At 42.1% G+C, this 18,324-nt stretch overlaps 1 protein-coding gene across 4 annotated transcripts in view; it reads left to right on the plus strand.

The window, feature by feature from the left end:
• The window catches only part of NHSL1 (NHS like 1), a 158,685-nt gene that overhangs the window by 105,178 nt on the left and 35,183 nt on the right, over positions 1-18,324 (plus strand). For all 4 annotated transcript variants that reach the window (XM_029051760.2, XM_029051762.2, XM_029051786.2 and 1 more), the window contains exon 3: positions 10,951-11,078. In XM_029051760.2, coding sequence (XP_028907593.1) covers positions 10,951-11,078 — 128 coding nt within the window. The remainder of the gene's footprint in view (positions 1-10,950; positions 11,079-18,324) is intronic.

Below are 18,324 nucleotides of genomic sequence, written 5' to 3' on the forward strand. Positions count from 1 at the left end.
AAGGCCTCTTGTCATTTCTTCTGTCTAGCAACTGCTGTAACGTTTTTGGTGCTTTCCCACTGGTTTTCCCCTGCCCATCAGTAGATGAATTGTGTTGCAGCACCTGGAAACTTTTATTTGAAATCCACCAGCAAATGAGAGATCTAGTTTCTTGATTTTTCTCCAAATGCAGTTTGATTAATGTGTACATCTTTTTTCAGTCATTTATGATTTTTATTGGTATGAATATGGTGTATCGGATCATGGATACGAGCATAGTTGAAGCTTTAATTCTTAAATGAATGTATTTTGAGGTAAAATGAGCTCAGGATAAGTTTTGGACAGAGTACCAGATAGAAAGGTTTGTGGTATATAAGTGTTTCCTAGATGCCAAACACTATGCTAAGGGCAGAAATAGAGGCCAAAAAATCAGATCAGGTACAGATCCTTCCCCACATGGTGCTCACAGTCTAAGGCAGAGAGAGAGAATAGGTACTTAATCCCCAGTTTACTGATGAGAAAACTGAGACCCAGAGCAGTTAAGTGACTTGCCCAAGGTCACACAGCAGGCAAGAGGCAGAGCTGGGATTAGAACCTCGAGCTCCTCACACCCAGTCCTTTGCTTTTTCCATCAGGCAATTGCTTTTATTTATTCACATTCTAAACTGAGGAATTTAATGGAAAATATACCTATGTGCCTTGTACCCTCAATATTCCGCAGCGGGGTGGAGACCTGCACACCCCTACCCAGGCACAGTTGGCCCCGAGACCATACCTCTAGACTGTAAACTCATTGTGGGCAGGGAATGTGTCTGTTAAATGTTATAGCCTAAGTGTTTTGTACAGTGCTTTGCACACAGTAAGTGCTCAATAAGTACAATCAAAAGATTGAATGAATTTTCTTCCCGATGTGGTCTGTGAGCACTGGACCGTGGGGATCCAAGATGCTGCTGCTGCTGCTGTGGGGGTCTTGGACCCTTTTCGCTTCAGCCGAGGAAAGCAGCCCCACTAACTTTTGCCTTCCTTCCTGCACCAAGGACCCCTGCTCCCAACATGCTGTGGGCACCCTGGGCTGCAGGGATAATCATAACTATAATTGTGGTATTTGTTAAGTGCTAACTCTATGCCAGACACTGCACTAAGCTCTGGGGTAGATGAAGATAATCGGGTCAGACACAGTCCCTGTCCCAAATACGGCTCACGGGCTTAATCATGCAAGCTGCTGCTTTGTACTCTCTGCGTATTTGTCCCCTCTGCCAGTCAGCCAGCAATACCACCTCCCTGGCAACCGGCACGGACTACATGTCACTGAGAAGACCCCATCCCATCCTGCCTGGAACCCCAGATGTATTCTTTATGTGTTCACACAGTTGTTGCAGAAAATAAGTTGCAGGGAGGAATAGCAGTGTGGTGTCGTGGGAGAAGCAGCGTGGTCTAGTCGTTAGAGCGTGGGCCCGGGAATTAGAAGGACCTGGGGTCTAATCCTGGCTCTGCCACTTGTCTGCTGTGTGATCTTGGACAAGTCACTTCACTTCTGTAAGCCTCAGTTACCTCATTTGTAAAGCCTGATTAAGCTGTTCCTATGTGCACAGCACTGTATAAAACTCTAGGAGAGCGGTTGTAAAGCTGATTAAGCCTGTGAGCCCCCTGTGGGACATTGTGTCCTATCTGATTAGCTTCTATCTTCTCCAGTGCTTAGCACAATGCCTGGCACATAGTAAGCGCTTGAAGTATGCCATAAAAGTAAAGTAATTAAAAGAGAGAGGAAAGCAGCCACAACAATGCCTCCTCCAGCAGTCTGGGCCGTAAAGAGTCGGAAATTCTTCTGTTTAGCCCCATCACCCTGCTCATTTTGCCTTTTGGTTTGTGTGTTTGTTCAGGTTTTAGGCTATCTTAGTGTTTCATTGTTTCATTACTCCTGATGCGCCTCTCCAGTCATTTCTCTCCATTTCTGTTCTTAAATCGTGAGCCCCCCAGGGACAGGCACTGTGTCTGATACCTACCTGTGTATTCTCTCCCAGAGTTTTATATAGTGCTGTGCTCATAGGAAGCACTTTGCAAATACTGTGACTACTAACCACTTCAGTTTTGTCTGACTTCAAATAAAGTCCTCTCAGAACTCTGCATTAAAGGACAACTCACATCAGAATACTCAGTGTGCCAGGCATTGCACACAAGTACCAAACGCTTTCTTCCCACATTGCATCACATTATATTATGGCTCTTTTTAAGCATGTTCTGTGTCAAGCACTGTTCTAAGCCCTGCGGTAGATATAAGCCAATCTGGTTGGACACAGTGTCTGTCCCACATGGGGCTCACAGTCTCAGTCCCCATTTTATAGATGAGATAACGAGGCATAGAGAAGTGAAGTGACTTGCCCAAGGTCATACAGAAGGCAGGTGGCAGAGCCGGGATTTTGATTCGCAGGCTCATGCTCTAGCCACTAAGCCACAGTGCTCCTCCAGACAAGCTCACGTTATTGAAAAAAGCTTCCTAATTCTGACATTGCATTTCTGCCAAACGGCAGAGTGAAAACACATTCTGCTCGAACTGACTGTATTTAGGTTGGACCCCATAGATAAATATTATGAAGAATATATCCTTTTAAATAGTAATATAGATACGTTTAGCCAAAACATTTTGGGAGACAGCATGCCTAGTGGTTAAGGCACAGGCTTTCAGAGGACCTGGGTTGTAATCCCAGTTTAGCCACTTATCCGCTGTGTGACCTTGGGCAAATCACTTAACTTCTTTGTGCCTCAGTTATCTCATCTGTAAAATGGGGATCAAGACCGTGACAGACAGAAAAAATGAGAATGTAATTTGTAACCTTCCCATTAGGAAGTAGAAGAAGCAGCACAGGGCCTCAGCTACTCCTCCACCTCTTGAAGCAACGAGGCCTGGTGGAAAGAGTGTGAGCCTGAAAGGAGGAGGACCTGGATTTTAATCCCAGGTCTTCTACTTTCCTGTTATGTGACCTTGGGCAATCACTACTCATTGCCTCAGTTTCCCCTCAGTTTCCTCAACTTCCTTAGACTGTGAGCTCCTTAGGGCATGGACTCTTCTACCTAATTATCTTGTATTTACCTCAGGGCTTAGTACAGTGCCTGGCACAGAGTTCGTACTTGAATATGATGATTACTATCCTTATTTTTTATCATTTGAACATTGGAACTTGCTAAAATCCAAGATGCCCCTCTCCCACCAATGCCCACCCTGGAGCCCTGCTCTTACAGATTGTGAAGAAACAGGAGCAGCCGTGTGCCTTCCTGACTTTCGGAACATTGGGAAAGTTGTGCCTCAGTGACTGTTGGAGTCTGGACTTTTTTTTTAATGTGCTTCAAACACTGTTCTAAGTACTGGGGTAGATACAAGTTAATTAGGTTGGATACAGTCTCTGTCCCACTTGGGCCTCACAGGCTAAGTAGGAGGGAGAACTGAGGAACAGAGAAGTCAAGTGACTTGCCCAAGGTCACACTGCAAGCAGTTGGCAGAACCCAGATTAAATCCCAGGCCCGTGCTCTTTCACTGTGCCGTGCTGCTTTTCTGGTTTGCTGGTGTTGAGAGGGATCTGAAAACTGCTCCTTTGTTCAATATTTATGGTAGCTCTTATTGTCTTTATTGCTGCCTTTATTTTCCTATGTTGGTCTGACTTTTAACAACCCATTTAAAGCCTTCCTTGGGGGTGTGTTACTAACCTTTCTCAAGCACCCTGGAGAGCCCTCTTCAGGCATTGTTGTCTGCTACTAGTTATCCCCAGCATGGAGTACTGTTTCCTTGTAAGCAAAAAGTGCTCAGTACAGTGCTCTGCACACAGGTGTTTAATAAATACTTTTGAATGAATGGCGAGTCTTCTGTTTTTCAAATCAATTGACGACATAACAGTTTTGAAACTACTGTTCATGTAACTATTAGTTTGGGGGCTTGAATTGTGTGCAAAAGCCTGGTCTCAGGTGTTTTGCAAGATGTTAAGTTGCTGTATATGGAGGTTATTCGTATTTCTTAACCTTTAATTCTACTAATGAAGAATTGTGGTATTTATTAAGCACTTACTGTGTGCCAGGCACTGTACTAAGTACTAGGGTGGATACAGGCAAATGGGATTGGACACATTCTCTTGTCCCACATGGCGTTCACAGTCTCAATCCTAAATATTTGAAATCAGATGTATCAGGAATTTCAATTTTTAGAACATTTGCTTTCCATTACTTAGCTTATCAGTCTGACTGTGGTTTATGGTAATTCTAAAATGAGTACCTTATTAAGTGGGGATATTATCCACCAAGAAGCTGATCTTTAATGCTGCGCCAGTATCAGTTAAGCTTGGAGTTGGATGTGAATTGAGAGACCTGGCTTTTAGCCCTAACTCTTTAACAAGCCTCCTCTAGGAACTTTGGCAGTTCACTTAACCTCTCTCTGTCTGGTTTCCCTGTTTGTAAAATAGGGATGAAGAAAGCATCCTTGTTTTGCTGTAGTCTTTCTTTTACATCTAAAGCAATGCAGTGTAAGAAGTTTGCTCACTAGAAATGGGGATCCCAAAGCAGAGGAAAGAGTGGTTTAGATAGGAGAAAAGTCTAATCCCAGATGAGTTGTCCCTCCTAAAAAAACATTGTGAGCACTGAAGTTTTATTCTATTCCTCAACATTAAGGGTTTCTTTTTTTTTGGTCTAAATACTGCATTTGAAAGAAAAGATTTTCAGAATTCAGTTTTCTTTCTGCAAGCCAAGTATCATGTTTGTGGTTTGCCATGATGATACTACCCATTGTGAGTTACGTTCTATGTTATAGCTTCTCCTTTATCGGTTTAATGCTGTGAAAAGTGTCTTTGTGTATTCGTGATGACTGGCTTTTACTTATGTCACACCATCCAGACAATAAACTCTGTTTTTTGAGAACAAAGGCCTGTTTTTAGAAAAAGCAGCTACAGCTTGACAGAAGAAAATTTCCCTAGATTTACCCCAGAGTTGGAACAAGATTTGTGGCTATGTAATGTGATGAGTTTACAAGATTTCTAAAATCAGATAAGAGTGAAATACTGGTTGTCTGCCATAAACCTGTACTGCCCAGTTTAATCTTGAACCCTGGCATCACATTCCATTAGAAGCACTACAAATTGAGATAGGCATTGTGACACAGAACTCTATCCAAGTACTTGATAAAATGGCTCTCAGTTTCTGTGATAGTTGCACTTAATAACTTAAAAAGTTGAGGAATGGCTGGGGCACTGTGGATAAAATACTTAAAAAAAAAATTCTGTTTTTGAAGGAGCATACATTAATACACTCTTCCCAATATCAGGCAATCAGTCATATTTGTTGAACACTTAGTATGCGCAGAGCACTGTACTAAGAGCTTGGGAGAGTACAATGTAAAAATATAACTAACTTTTACCAAGTTCTAGGATGCTATAGTTTTATACTTTCCTGAATCAAGTACTAGTTGATAGAAAAATAACAGTACTCCTTTGGAAAAAAAGCATGATTGTGTTCTGTAGTAGATTTAATCTCTGTTAAGGGGTAACCAGAGAACTGTTTTGACTGTAGTTTCCATTCTGGTTATGAAAGAGCTAATTAATTTATGCAGTCAATGGTATTTGAGTGCTAGCTCATTAATGGTATTTATTGAGCACTTGCTGTGTGCAGAGCACTGTACTTGGGAGAGTACAAATACAAATAGAATTGGTACAGATTGGTAGACCCTTACCATGCCCACAGCGAGCTTTCAGTCTAGAGGGAGGGACCAACAGTAATATAAATAAATAATTATAATACATAATTTGTAGATATGTACATGGGTTCGAATCCCGGCTCTGCCACTTGTCAGCTGTGTGACTGTGGGCAAGTCACTTAACTTCTCTGTGCCTCAGTTCCCTCATCTGTAAAATGGGGATTTAGACTGTGAGCCTCATGTGGGACAATCTCATTACCCTGTATCTCCCCCAGCTCTTAGAACAGTGCTCTGCACATAGTAAGTGTTTAACAAATACCAACATTATAAGTGCTGTGAGGGTGAGGCGAATATCAAACGGTCAAAGATCACAGGTGAAAGTGCATAGATGATGCAAAAGGGAAAGAGAGCCTCGGGAAAAGAGGGCTTAATCTGGGAAGGCCTCTTGAAGGAGATGTGACTTCATTAAGGCTTTGAAGGTGGAGAGAGTGGTCGTCTGTTATTTATGGACGGGAAAGGAGTTCCAGGCCAGATGGGAGTCGTGGAAAAGAGGTTGGTGATGAGACAGACAAGATTGGGGCACAGTGAATAAACCAACGCCAGAGGAGTGAAGGTTGGGGCTGGGTCGTAGTTGGAGGTGTGTGAGGTAAGGTAGGAGGGGGTGAACTGATTGAGTACTTTAAAACCAATGGTAAGGAGTTTCTCTTTGATGTGGTGGTAAAGAGGCAACCAGTGGAAATTCTTCAGGAGGGGGAAACATTGAACTGAGCTTCTTTTTTAGAAACTGTGTACAGAGCATTGTACTAAGCATGTGGGAGAGTAATTGCAACAGAGTTCATTCATTCAGTCATATTTGTTAAGTGTTTACTGTGTGCTCTGCACTGTACTAAGCGCTTGGGAAAGTACAATACAGCAATAAGAGTGACAGTCCCTGCCCATAATGAGCTCACAGTCTAGAGGAGTTGATAAATACTTTTCCCTGCCTACCAGGAGTTTATAATCTAGAGGGAGAGACAGACATTTTAAAAATTATGAATTTTAAATAAGTGCTGTGGGGCCATGTCTTGGTCTCTTTCATAGACTCTTCTAATGTTTTCCACCCTCTAACTGTGGGAGTCCCTCAAGGCTCAGTTCTGGGTCCCCTTCCATTCTCCATCTACACCCACTCCCTTGGAAAACTCATTCACTTCCCAGCTTCAGCTACCATCTCTGTGTGAATGATTCCTAAATCTACTTCTCCAGTCCTGATCACTCCTTTCATTCACTCATATTGAGCAGTTACTGTGTGCAGACTGTTGTACTAAGCACTTGGGAGAGTACAATACAACAATAAACAAACATGTTCCCTGTCCACAACGAGTTTACAGCCTAGAAGGGGGGAGACAGACATTAATATAAATAAATAAATTACAGATATGTACACAGTAGCTGTGGGGCTGGGAGACGGATGAACAAAGGGAGCAAGTCTGGGTGATGCAGAAGGGAGTGGGAGAAGAGGAAAGGGGGACATAGCAGATGTGCCCTCAAGGCTTTGAAGACGGAGAGAATAATTTTCAGATTTGAGGAGGGTGGGCATTCCAGGCCAGAGGCAGAACATGGGCAAGGGGTTGGCAGCAAGATAGATGAGATCGAGGCACAGTGCGAAGGTTATCAGAGGAGTGAAGTGTGCGGGCTGGGTTATATTAGGAGAATAGCGAGGTGGGGTAGGTTGAGGCAAGGAGACTGAGCGCTTTAAAGCCAATGGTGAGGAGTTTTTGTTTGGTGTGGAGGTGGATGGGGAACAACTGGAGTTTGTTGAGGAGTGGGGAAGCATGGCCTGAATGTTTTTATAGAAAAATGATCCAGACAGCAGTGTAAAGTATGGACTGGAGTGGGGAAAGACAGGAGGCTGGGAGGTTGGCAAGGAGATTGATGCAGTAATGCAGGTGGGATAGGATGAGTAATTGTATATACGTGGTAGCAGTTTGGATGAAAAGAAAAGGGCAGATTTTTGCAATGTTATGAAGGTGGGACCAACACAATTTAATGATGGATTGAATATGTGGATCTCCCTGCAATTATGCATTTCCTCCTGCCTTCAGGATTTCCCAGCAACACCTCAAAGAAAACATATCCAAAACAGAACTCTTCACCTTCCCACCCAAACTCTGTTCTCCCATGCCTTCCTTTCCCATCATTCTAGACAGTACCACTGTGCCTTCCAAGCCTATGACCTTGGCATTATCCTTGACTGATTTTTCTCATTTGACCTGTCACCAAATCCTATCAGTGCTATGGCACAGTATTGCTAAAATCCACCCTTTCCTCTCCATCCAAACTGCTACTATGCTGATCCAAGCACTTATCCTATCCTGCCTTGACTACTGCATCGGTCTCCTGGCTCACCTCCCTCCTATCTCTCCTCACTCCATTCTAGACTTCACTTTGCTGCCAGGATCAGTTTTCTTAAAAAAAAATTCATTTCCTTTTTCAAGAACCTCCAATGGTTGCCCACCCATCTGTGCATCAAACAGAAACTCCTTACCCTCAGCTTTAAGGCACACAAATCTGCTCACCCCCTCCTATCTGACCTTGCTGATTCCCTTCCTCAACCCAGCCTACATGCTTCATTCCTCCGTCTCCAGCCTACTCACTGTGCCTCTCTCTTCTGTCTTTCTGCCGACCCTTTGCCAAAGTCCTCTCTCTGGCCAGGAACTCCCTTCCTTTTTGTATCCAACAGATCCCCACTCTCCCGACCTTCGTAACCTTATTAAAATCCCATTTTCTCCAAGAGCCCTTCCCCATCTAAGCCCTAATTTCCCCCTCCCTTTTGCAAAACCCATACATTTGGATCAATCAGTGGTTTTCATTGAGTGCTTGATGTGTGCAGAACACTGCACTAAGCATTATGGGAGAGTACAATATAACAGAGTTAGTAGGCATGTTCTCTTGCCCACAAGGAGCTTGCAATCTAGAGAGGGAGACAGACATTAAAACACAGATATATATGAAAGGTGAAAGTGAGGTGAGTATCAAGTGCTTAAAGAGTACAAATCCAAGTGCAAGGACAACCCAAAAGCGAGGAGTAGTAGGGGAAGGCCTTTTGGAGAAGATGTGATTTTCAGTAAGGCTTTGAAGGTGGGGTGAGTGATGGTCTACTGGATATTAAAGGGGAGGGAGTTCCAGGCCCAAAGGCCAAGAGACAGATAAGATTGAGGGCGAGGTACAGTGAGTAGGTTGGTGTTAAAGGAGCAAAGTGAGGGAGTTGGGTTGGTTAATCATCTAGGTAAGATAGGCGAGGTCAAAGTGCATGAGTGCTTTAAAGCCTGTGGTAGGGAGTTTCTGTTGGATGCGGAGGTGGCTGGGCAACCACTGGAGATTCTTGAGGGGGGAGACATGAACTGAAATAATTTTTAGAAGAGTCTTTTTGAAGCAGCTTGTCCTAGTGGAAATAGCACAGGCCTGAGTGTCAGGACCTTTGATCTAATTCTGGCTCTCTGCTATGTGTCTGCTGTGTGACCTTGGGCCAGTCACTTAACTTCTCTGTGCCTGTTACCTCATCTTTAAAATGGGGATTAAATCTTACTCCCTTTTAGACTGTGAGCCCCATATGGGACAGGGGCTGTGAACAGCCTAACTTCTGTCTATCTACGTGCTTGGAACGTAGTAAGCACTTAACAAGTACTGTAATTTAATTAAACAATGAACAGGGCAGCAGGGCGAAGTAAGGACTGGAATGAAGAGAGACAGGAAACTGGGAAGTCAGCAAGGAGGGTGATTCAGTAGACAAGGTGGGGTAGGATAAGTGCTTGGGTCAGCAGAGTAGCAGTTGTATGGAGAGGAATAGACAGGTTGTGAAGGTTTTTTGGGGTTTTTTTTAGGTACTCGTTAAGTGCTTACTGTGTCAAGCACTATACTGAGGTTGAATCCAAAGGATTTGGTGACACAGTGAATATGTGGGTTGAATGAGAATGCCAAGGTTATGGGCTTGAGAGACAGGGAGGATAGTAGTGATGTCTACAGTGATGGGAGAAACGGGAAGTTTACATCTTTTTCACATCTTAGCAGTTTGACCTTGAAATTTGGAAATTTCAAGCGTAATGGTTTTTGTCTTTGCATACTTTTTAATTATGATGATTTTTTTATTTGACCCTGTTTCAAAATATGCTGTGTTAACTAAGAAAATGGATAAAATATAAATTATCTTGTCTATTGAATTTTTAGCTAATTTTCTTCTTCCTCTTACTTTCCTCTTCACCCCATTTTTAAGATTTCTTCTATTCTTCACTCTGTAGTTCTTACCCTTTATTTCTTTTCAAATTGTGTGTTCTTCCCGATTTGTTCATCTTTTAAACTCCCTTCTTTGGATTCCATTACAGAAAGAGGAAATGGATAAACATATTTTCTTCTAGCGATTGTCATGGATGCCACACCATTCTCCCAATCCAACTAAATTCACTGTGGGATTCAACAACTTCATTTTTTATTCAGCTGGGCGTGGCCATATGCCAGAGGTTTTTTTTGGCCAAGCCATAAGTTTTTATTAGCATTACTGAACAACTCTGTTTCCTGTTCCCACCAAGCCTTCCAGTCCTCTATTCCTTTGAATGTTGTCATCCCTTTTTATAGCTCCCTCTTTCCCCTCCCTCTGTTCTAAATCCTTTAATCTCACCTTTAAGTATCTGTTTAGGGGTGTCATCTCAGTCTTTTTCCATCTAGTCTTGTTTTTTTAATGGTACTGAAGTGCTTTCTATGTCCTAGGCACTGTACTAAGTGCTGGGGTAGATGCAAGGTAATCAGATTGGGCACAGTCCATATCCCAGGCGGGGCTCACAGTCTTAATCGCCATTTCACAGGTGAGGGAATTGAGACACGGAAAAGTTAAGTGACTTCTCCAAGGTCCCTAAGCAAACAGATGGTGGAGCAGGGATTAGAACCCTGGTCCTTCTGACTTCCAGGCATGGGCTCTATTCACTGGACCACGCTGCTTCTCTGATTCATTATCTATTTTGTTGATATGTCATGTTGTGAGTTGGCACTAAGGGCAAATAAACAGCAGTCTGCTCTGAATGGAAGGCATTTCCCCAGGTAATGGAATGTTATGTTCAAATGTTACAATTTCGTAATTTTTCGAAGTAGAATTTAAATTGCCATTAACGTATTATCTTGTACTGTACTCTCCCTACCACTCAGCACACTACTCTGTACACAGTAAGTGTTCAATAGAAAAAATATCCTATAGACCATTAATGGAACAGTAATAATTGAGACAAAAATTTCCTTTGATTCTTTTTTTCCATTTCCTCTACCCCTGATCTCTACAGAGTGTGACAAACTGCGGCGGGATGGCTATCGGAGCTCTCAATACTACTCTCAGGGACCGACCTTCTCAACTCCTTCCAGCACAGGCGGTGGCAGTTACCCAGAGGAGGATGAAGGAAGTGAACAGAAGGTAAAGGCTCCACCTGACCAGAAGTGAAGGCATAAAAGGAGATCGCAAAGTCAGAGTTACCATGTTCCTTTTGAACACTTTATGAATGGGGAAAAACAGAATCCCCATTAATACAATGTGTTAGTCCACCCAGTTCTCCTATAACTTGGGGGTTGCATAAAACCTACATGTTAGTAATAATTATGGTATTTATTAGCACCTACTTGGTGCTGGGCACTATATTAAGTGCTGGGGTGGACACAAGCAAATTGGGTTGGACACTGTCCCCTGTGGGGCTCTCAGTCTCAATCCCCATTTATGAAGTAACTTAGGCATCGAGAAGTGAAGTGACTTGCCAAAGGCACACAGCAGACAAGTGGTGGAGTCGGGATTAGAACTGATGATCTTCTGACTCCCAGTCCCGTGCTCTATCCACTACGCCATGCTGCCTCTCACCCTTTGTCTGATGCCACATGCCTGGCTCAGCCGTTTTACCTATTATACCCTAATGGGCATAAGTTATCAGAAACCCAATCCTGAATTGTACTGCGGCACTTTTCCCAACATGTGCCACATTTCCATCTCTTCAGCACTTAGAACAGTGCTTGATACATAGTAAGTAACTTAACAAATACCATTATTATTATTACTAATAAAATGCATAGTGAAAACAGTGTGGCAGAACTGAGTTATTAAGGAATGGTATTGGTCACTTTCTAATCTTTTGGAACTGGGTTATTAACCTCATAGTGATTGATGGGGTCAGACAAGCTCCTTAAAACAAAGTAGGCACATTTAATTAAGCTAAGCCTATAAGTGTGATTGTGAAAGGGCAAATTTCAGAATGAAATATTCAGGTTATCTACATTCCTATTCTCCATCCCACAAACCCCCACACCTCCTTCTCAGTCTATGTTCCTTTTCATTTTCTCCCATCCATCCACTCTTGTCCAGTTATAAGCCATGTACTCTCCAAAGTATCTTTCACCTCATCCTTTCTTCCTCTGTCGATGCCTCTTTTTTGGTCTTATGCCTGTTTCATCCTCCTTATTCTTGTGTTCTGTTCTCCCATGTATTGCCTCATGCTGTTTCACTTCATTCTGTTCCTTTTCCATCATTTCCATCCTCCTCTTCCCCTTTCTCCTCCTACTGATTTGTTCCCTTTCCTACAGTATACTTCCCCTCCCCGCCATGCCATTTCCTTTAATTTCATTGCTGAGGGACGCTGTTCTTCCTCTCCCTTGGGCATTCCCCGGGCAGAGCTGCTCTGCGTTCTCCAGTAGTGGAGACGATGGCATGGATCGGAGTCTCTTGGATTCCTAGACCCGAACTATTCTAAGGGTGTACACCTCATTCTTTCCATCTCTCCCCACTTCCCTGTCTGTCTCACTCAAATGAGTCTTTCAGCAGTTTCCTGTTGTCTAGCTCTGCCCATTTTCAGATCAAAGCCTATTATGGGAACTTCCTGAGAGGATGGGAAAGGGAGATTAGCATGAGCTCCAGCTATTTTCCCTCCCCCCAAGCAGCGGGATAGCCCTGTCCCAATACCAATAATAATTGTGGCATTTGTTAAGCCTTTTTATGTGGCAGGCTCTGTACTAAGCCCTGGGGTAGATATAAGATTGGGGGACACAGTCCCTGTCCCACATGGGGCTCAGTCTTAATTCCCATTTTACAGATGAGGTAGCAGAGAAGTGAAATGAGTTGCCCAAAATTACAAAGCAGAGAAGTGACTAAGCCAGGATTCAAACCCAGGTCTTCTGACTCCCAGGCCCATGCTCATTCCATTAAGCCACACTGCTTCTCAAGCAGTGTCCCAAGTAGCGACACCCTAGTGTCAGGAGGTCCCGGGCAGCCCTCCTTTTTTTTTTTTTTTTAGAGAAATGGGAAGGTGGTTCTTCCTCCTGGAGTCTTCTAATGCCAGAGAGTGCCCCGCTGGCACCACTGAAGAAGGCAGACCTATGCACTTGACATTCTCCCCCTGTCTGGGCCTTCAGCATATCTGGTGCTAGGAAAACAAAAGCAGCAGTGCTCACCTTTTTCTTCAGTTGGTGAGGCTGCCCCAAATCCCATGCTGCTGGCCTGAGGGATTGCGAGTAGTCCACGGAAGGGCTAATACTACGGATAGAAAGTACAGTAAACTGCTGTAAGATATGAGGCTGGATGCACTTGTTCACTTTTCCCCGTCTTACTCCCTTATCAGCATCAGAATGACTGGAGGACCAAGTTGGGCTGTTGTAAGGGCAGATTTAGTTTTATTTTAATGATATCTGTAAGTGCTCCCTGTTGCTAGGCACTGTACTAAGTGCTGGGGTACAAGTTAATCAGTTTGAACACAGTCCCTGTCCCACATGGGCTCACAGTCTTAATCCCCATTTTATAAATGAGGGAACCGAGCCACAGAGAAGTTAAGTGACTCACCCAAGGTCCCACGACAGACAACTGGCAGAGCCACGAACTCAGCTCCTTCTGATCGACTAGGCCACGCTGATCCTTGGAAATAGAAAGAAACAAAACTGGAAATGACAGAGAAAGAACAGAAGGAAGCAGAACACAACGAGGAAATACATTCAGATTGTTCTCACTGTAGACTGTGTTTGTCCTAATTTCCTCTGACCTGGGCCAGCCCTGCCGATCCAGTGACAAATAGCATCCTTGTCCCCAGATAGCATTGCGATTCTAGTCACAGGGCAATTATAAGAAAACTTCCAGGAGTGCCCTCTCAAGGGATCTGCCAGGGAGTTTTCCTCCATTCATTAAGCTGTGGTGAGTGAGTAGTTACTGAGTTTTCCTGCAGAATGTCTCTCTTTTCATCTGCAAAGTTGAGATGAAAGACTTAGTTGATATTGTTTAGTCTTTCAGTGTTTCTCTTTCTGTGGCTTACACATGCTCGTTTTCAACAGTGATCTAGCTTACCATTTAGCAATTACTGAAACAAAGGAAGGCTGGTGGTGTGGTTTAGATATAATTTTAAAATCGCTCTGGGACTTAGGAAATATATAATCAAGGTTATGTTATAACTATACTAAAATAAAACCCCCCAAATGATCATTGATGCCAAAAATTTAGTTGTTTTTTCCCCCCGATCAAGAAAAATGAGAGGTAAGCGTTCCCTCCAGCAATAAGTTGACATTTTGAGCAGAACTCTAGCTCTTTCAAAACCTTAGAGGGATATTTAGTCCATTGTACAATGTGTACACAGTGTTGCAACAGTGACCTACTAGAAAGTACCATTAGGGGCTGCCAATTGTTAGACAACTAACCCTGTGCTATAAGATTAATTGGGCCAAAATAGACCATCTTTCAGATGTCAAAAGACAAAGAAATGAAGGCATCAGTGCCCTATCATAGTTTGAATCTTTTTTTAATAGATTTAGTTTTAATTCACCAAAGGCCATATCCCATTATATCTATCTCCTGACCTTCTCATTTTGCATATCGTGAAACAAACAAAATTTTCCCAGTCATGGTAATGAGTACAAGACTAACCACCTCAAAAAAGTACTACATGACTGGATTGTCCTTTAATAGTTTTTAACGCAGTGAGTGTAGACGGGGTAATAATGAATAGTTTCAGTGAGCTCTGGCTCTGGCCCGATTCCACCGTAATCATATAATGAAGATGGGAGCTCCTGGCCTTCAATCAATCAGTCAGTGGTATTTATTGAGCTCTTACTGTGTGCAGAACACTGTACTAAGCACTTGAGAGAGTACAATATAGCAGAGTTGGTAGACATTCAAGCGCGTAGTGCAGTGCTCTGCAAACAGTAAGCGCTCAATAAATACGATTGAATGAATGCACAGCTTGGTCCTCAGGCCCTAGTGTGTGCACCTGTTGGACTTGATTGGGTCAGAGAGGGAGAGTTGAGGAGGAAATCTACCACTGAGCACTCATCCTAGAGCCCTAACTAATTAATTACAATGAATAATTCCATCAGGCTTTAACTGCAGCCACAAGCTTTGATTCTTATGTCTGTAGAAATTGAACCATGGCAGAACCACAAGAAGCAATATGGTGTAGTGGAAAGAGCACAGGCCTGGGGATCAGAGGACCTGAGTTCTAATTCGGCTCTGCCACTTGTCTGGTGTGTGACCTTGGGCAAGTCACTTAACTTCTTTGTGCCTGTTACCTTATATGTGAAATGGAGATTGACTGTGAGACTCACTTGGGACATGGATTGTGCCCATTCCTATTGTCTTATATCTACCCCAGTGCTTAGTATAGTACATATATATATGATTAGCTGGGCAGAATTCTAAATTTTAAATTACCATAGCTAACACCACAAAATACAAATATGGCCTCAGTGCAGCTAATGTATCTTCAAGTTTGTTTTATATGTGCACTGTTCGTAGCAGGTTTGCTACTATGAAATGAATTACAGCAATTTCAATTGAATTGATAATTGTAAAATTCCCTTGGATTCAAAATATTTAAGTAAAAATTAATGCATTCCACTGAGAGGTAGTACTTTTTTCATCAAAATTGCTCTCTTAATAGGTTTTCCAAAAGCAGTGTAGAGTAAGGCAGATATATGGGCAGATGGAACGGTGACTGACAGTTCTGAGTGACTTTGATTGAGCACAATTAACTCATTATCTTGCTTAGAGAGGCAAGATTTTAAGATTTTAAAATTTAGTAGGGTTTTGTCCATAGTAAATTTGAGTCAAGAATCTTCTATCCTGTTTCAGACTTTCATTAGTTTTTTTTAAAGACTTGAGCTTGCAGAAGCTCCTAAAATTCAGATGTATTAAATTTCATGGTGAATTATTTTTCCAAGATAACACTTAGTGTGCTGTTGGAAACCTCTCCGATATGAATATAGTGAATGCATAGTTAACACTGAGCTAAGTTGATCTCTTTCAAAATACAGAGCCAGATGGATCGACACATGCAAGCTCTGAATTGGGCATTGATTTTCGCATGAAGCAAAGGCTTAACTGAGTTAGGATGGTGATCCACTTTTCAAAAATATCAGAATTAAATATTTTTGTATTAATGTACATAGTAAGAAGACATTTAATATGATGAAAGGAACATGGTCATATTTCAGTCCTGTTAATAGAACAATAAGGTAGTCTAAACATTAGACTAAACAGAGAAGCAGCGTGGCTCAGTGGAAAAAGCCTGAGCTTCGGAGTTAGAGGTCATGGGTTCGACTCCCAGCTCTGCCACTTGTCAGCTGTGTGACTGTGGGCAAGTCACTTCACTTCTCTGTGCCTCAGTTACCTCATCTGTAAAATGGGGATTAACTGTGAGCCTCACGTGGGACAACCTGATTACCCTGTATCTACCCCAGTGCTTAAAACAGTGCTGTGCACATAGTAAGCGCTTAACAAATGCCAACATTATTATTATTATTATTATTAGATAACTTTTTTCCTCCTTTTCATAAAATTGTCCTAAATCTGAAGTAGTGTCACAAGAGTATCATTACTGTGCATGAAAACCTGATGTGAGGGTTTTGTAAAGCCAAGGTAATGCAGTTCAAGTCTTATATTTAATCTTCCAATTGGAAGAACAGGTTAGAGTATGGGTCTGGGAGTCAGAAGTACCTGGGTTCTATTTCCAGCTCTGCCACTTGTCTGCAGAGTGATCTTGGGCAAATCACTTCACTTCTCTGTGCCTCAATTCCCTTATCTGTAAAATGGGGATTAAGACTGTGAGCTCCCTGTGGGACAGGGACTGTGTCCAACCTGATTAGCTTTATCTACCCCAATGCTTAAAACAGTCCTTGACACATAGTAAGTGCTTAACAAATACTACAGTAATTATTAATAATAATAAATACCATTATTATTATTATTGTTAGGAAGCTTGTCTGTGCTTGAGATTCCAGGTCCAGTTAATATACAAAGTACTTAAGTAATGGATTCGTATACCTAGTTAGTGAAGCATAAATCCTTGAAAATGCCCTTTCATGTATTTTTTTCTTGTGCATATGGAAAGAACAACAAAATAGAAACAACAAAAATATTTGAGCCTTGTTACAGATCTAGAAATTATTTAGGTAAGAACCATTAAGATGGTTTAGGGAAATGGAGCGGCTTCCTTAGTATCATAGAGATTAGGACTTCAGTCTAAAAATGCCAAGTTTATAATAGAACATGACTGAAGTTTACAAAATTATGAAATATTTGTAAAACTGAACATGTTATTAATGAATTCATCGACTACCCCTATATCAAAAGCAGGGCGTATCTATTTGGAGATCAGAGATTCAAGGTGAACCAAGAGGCATATAATTTCATCACAATTAATCATATTTATTGAGCACTTACTATGTGTAGAACACTGTACTAAGTGGTTGGGAGAGTACGGTATAGTGGAGTTGATAAGCATGTTCCCTGCCCACAATGAGCATACAGTCTAGGGTGGAGGGAGCAGGAGGTAAATCATATTGAATTTGTAAGTGGAGGTTGTGTGGGCAAAGCTGTCATTAGATTCAAGACGGATTGAGACATCATGAATTGTTGGAGATAAATTAGTAATTTTAGAAGGTATAGTCTTAATCCCAAGGATGAATAACCAGAATGGCAGCTTTCACACTGTTCCACAGGTCTTTTTGGGTATCATTTTCAAAACAAGAATGTTTTGAGCTGGATGCACCATTGTTCTGACCCAGCCGGCCATTTCCTACAGTTTCACTTCAATCTACTAATGGTAAAATTTGGGGTTTATTGCTTTTTTCCACTCGGTGAAGATCGAGATTATCTCTCAGATTTTCCAAGTGTCTAACATAGTGTTCCCCATATAGAAGATGTGCGATATCAGTGCAGTTGCTAATGACAACTCTGAATACCCCAGACTTTAAAATGTTTATTTTACGTGTTTGTCTTTGTAGATGTGTATTGTGTGCATTTTCCTGTTCACTTTTTGCTCTTCATTCTTTCTTTGTCTCCTCTCTCTCTCGGTCTCACTCAACAGTCTAGTCTGTTGGGCTCCATCTCTCAGTGTTGTATTAACGTCTGCAGATACATGGTCCCATGGAGTATTCAGGTACCTCTCCTCCATCCAGCTGTCTGTCACATATGCAGCTTGATGTTATTTATGGAAATTTAGTTTATCCACCCTCTTTCATTCATAAACTATTACAAAAAAGCAAAGCTACTAATCTGGCTGTCTAATTCTATTATGTTGCTGTTAGGACTGGTTTTTTTTTTTTCCCCTCTTCTCTGCATTCCAAGTATTTTGTTGGGTTGACTCACAGTAGGGCCAATGAAATTGTTGGTGATCCATCTACATTGAGTATCCATAAGCACCAAC

The sequence above is a fragment of the Ornithorhynchus anatinus genome, chromosome 2 (genome assembly GCF_004115215.2).
Source record: "Ornithorhynchus anatinus isolate Pmale09 chromosome 2, mOrnAna1.pri.v4, whole genome shotgun sequence".
Classification (NCBI taxonomy): domain Eukaryota; kingdom Metazoa; phylum Chordata; class Mammalia; order Monotremata; family Ornithorhynchidae; genus Ornithorhynchus; species Ornithorhynchus anatinus.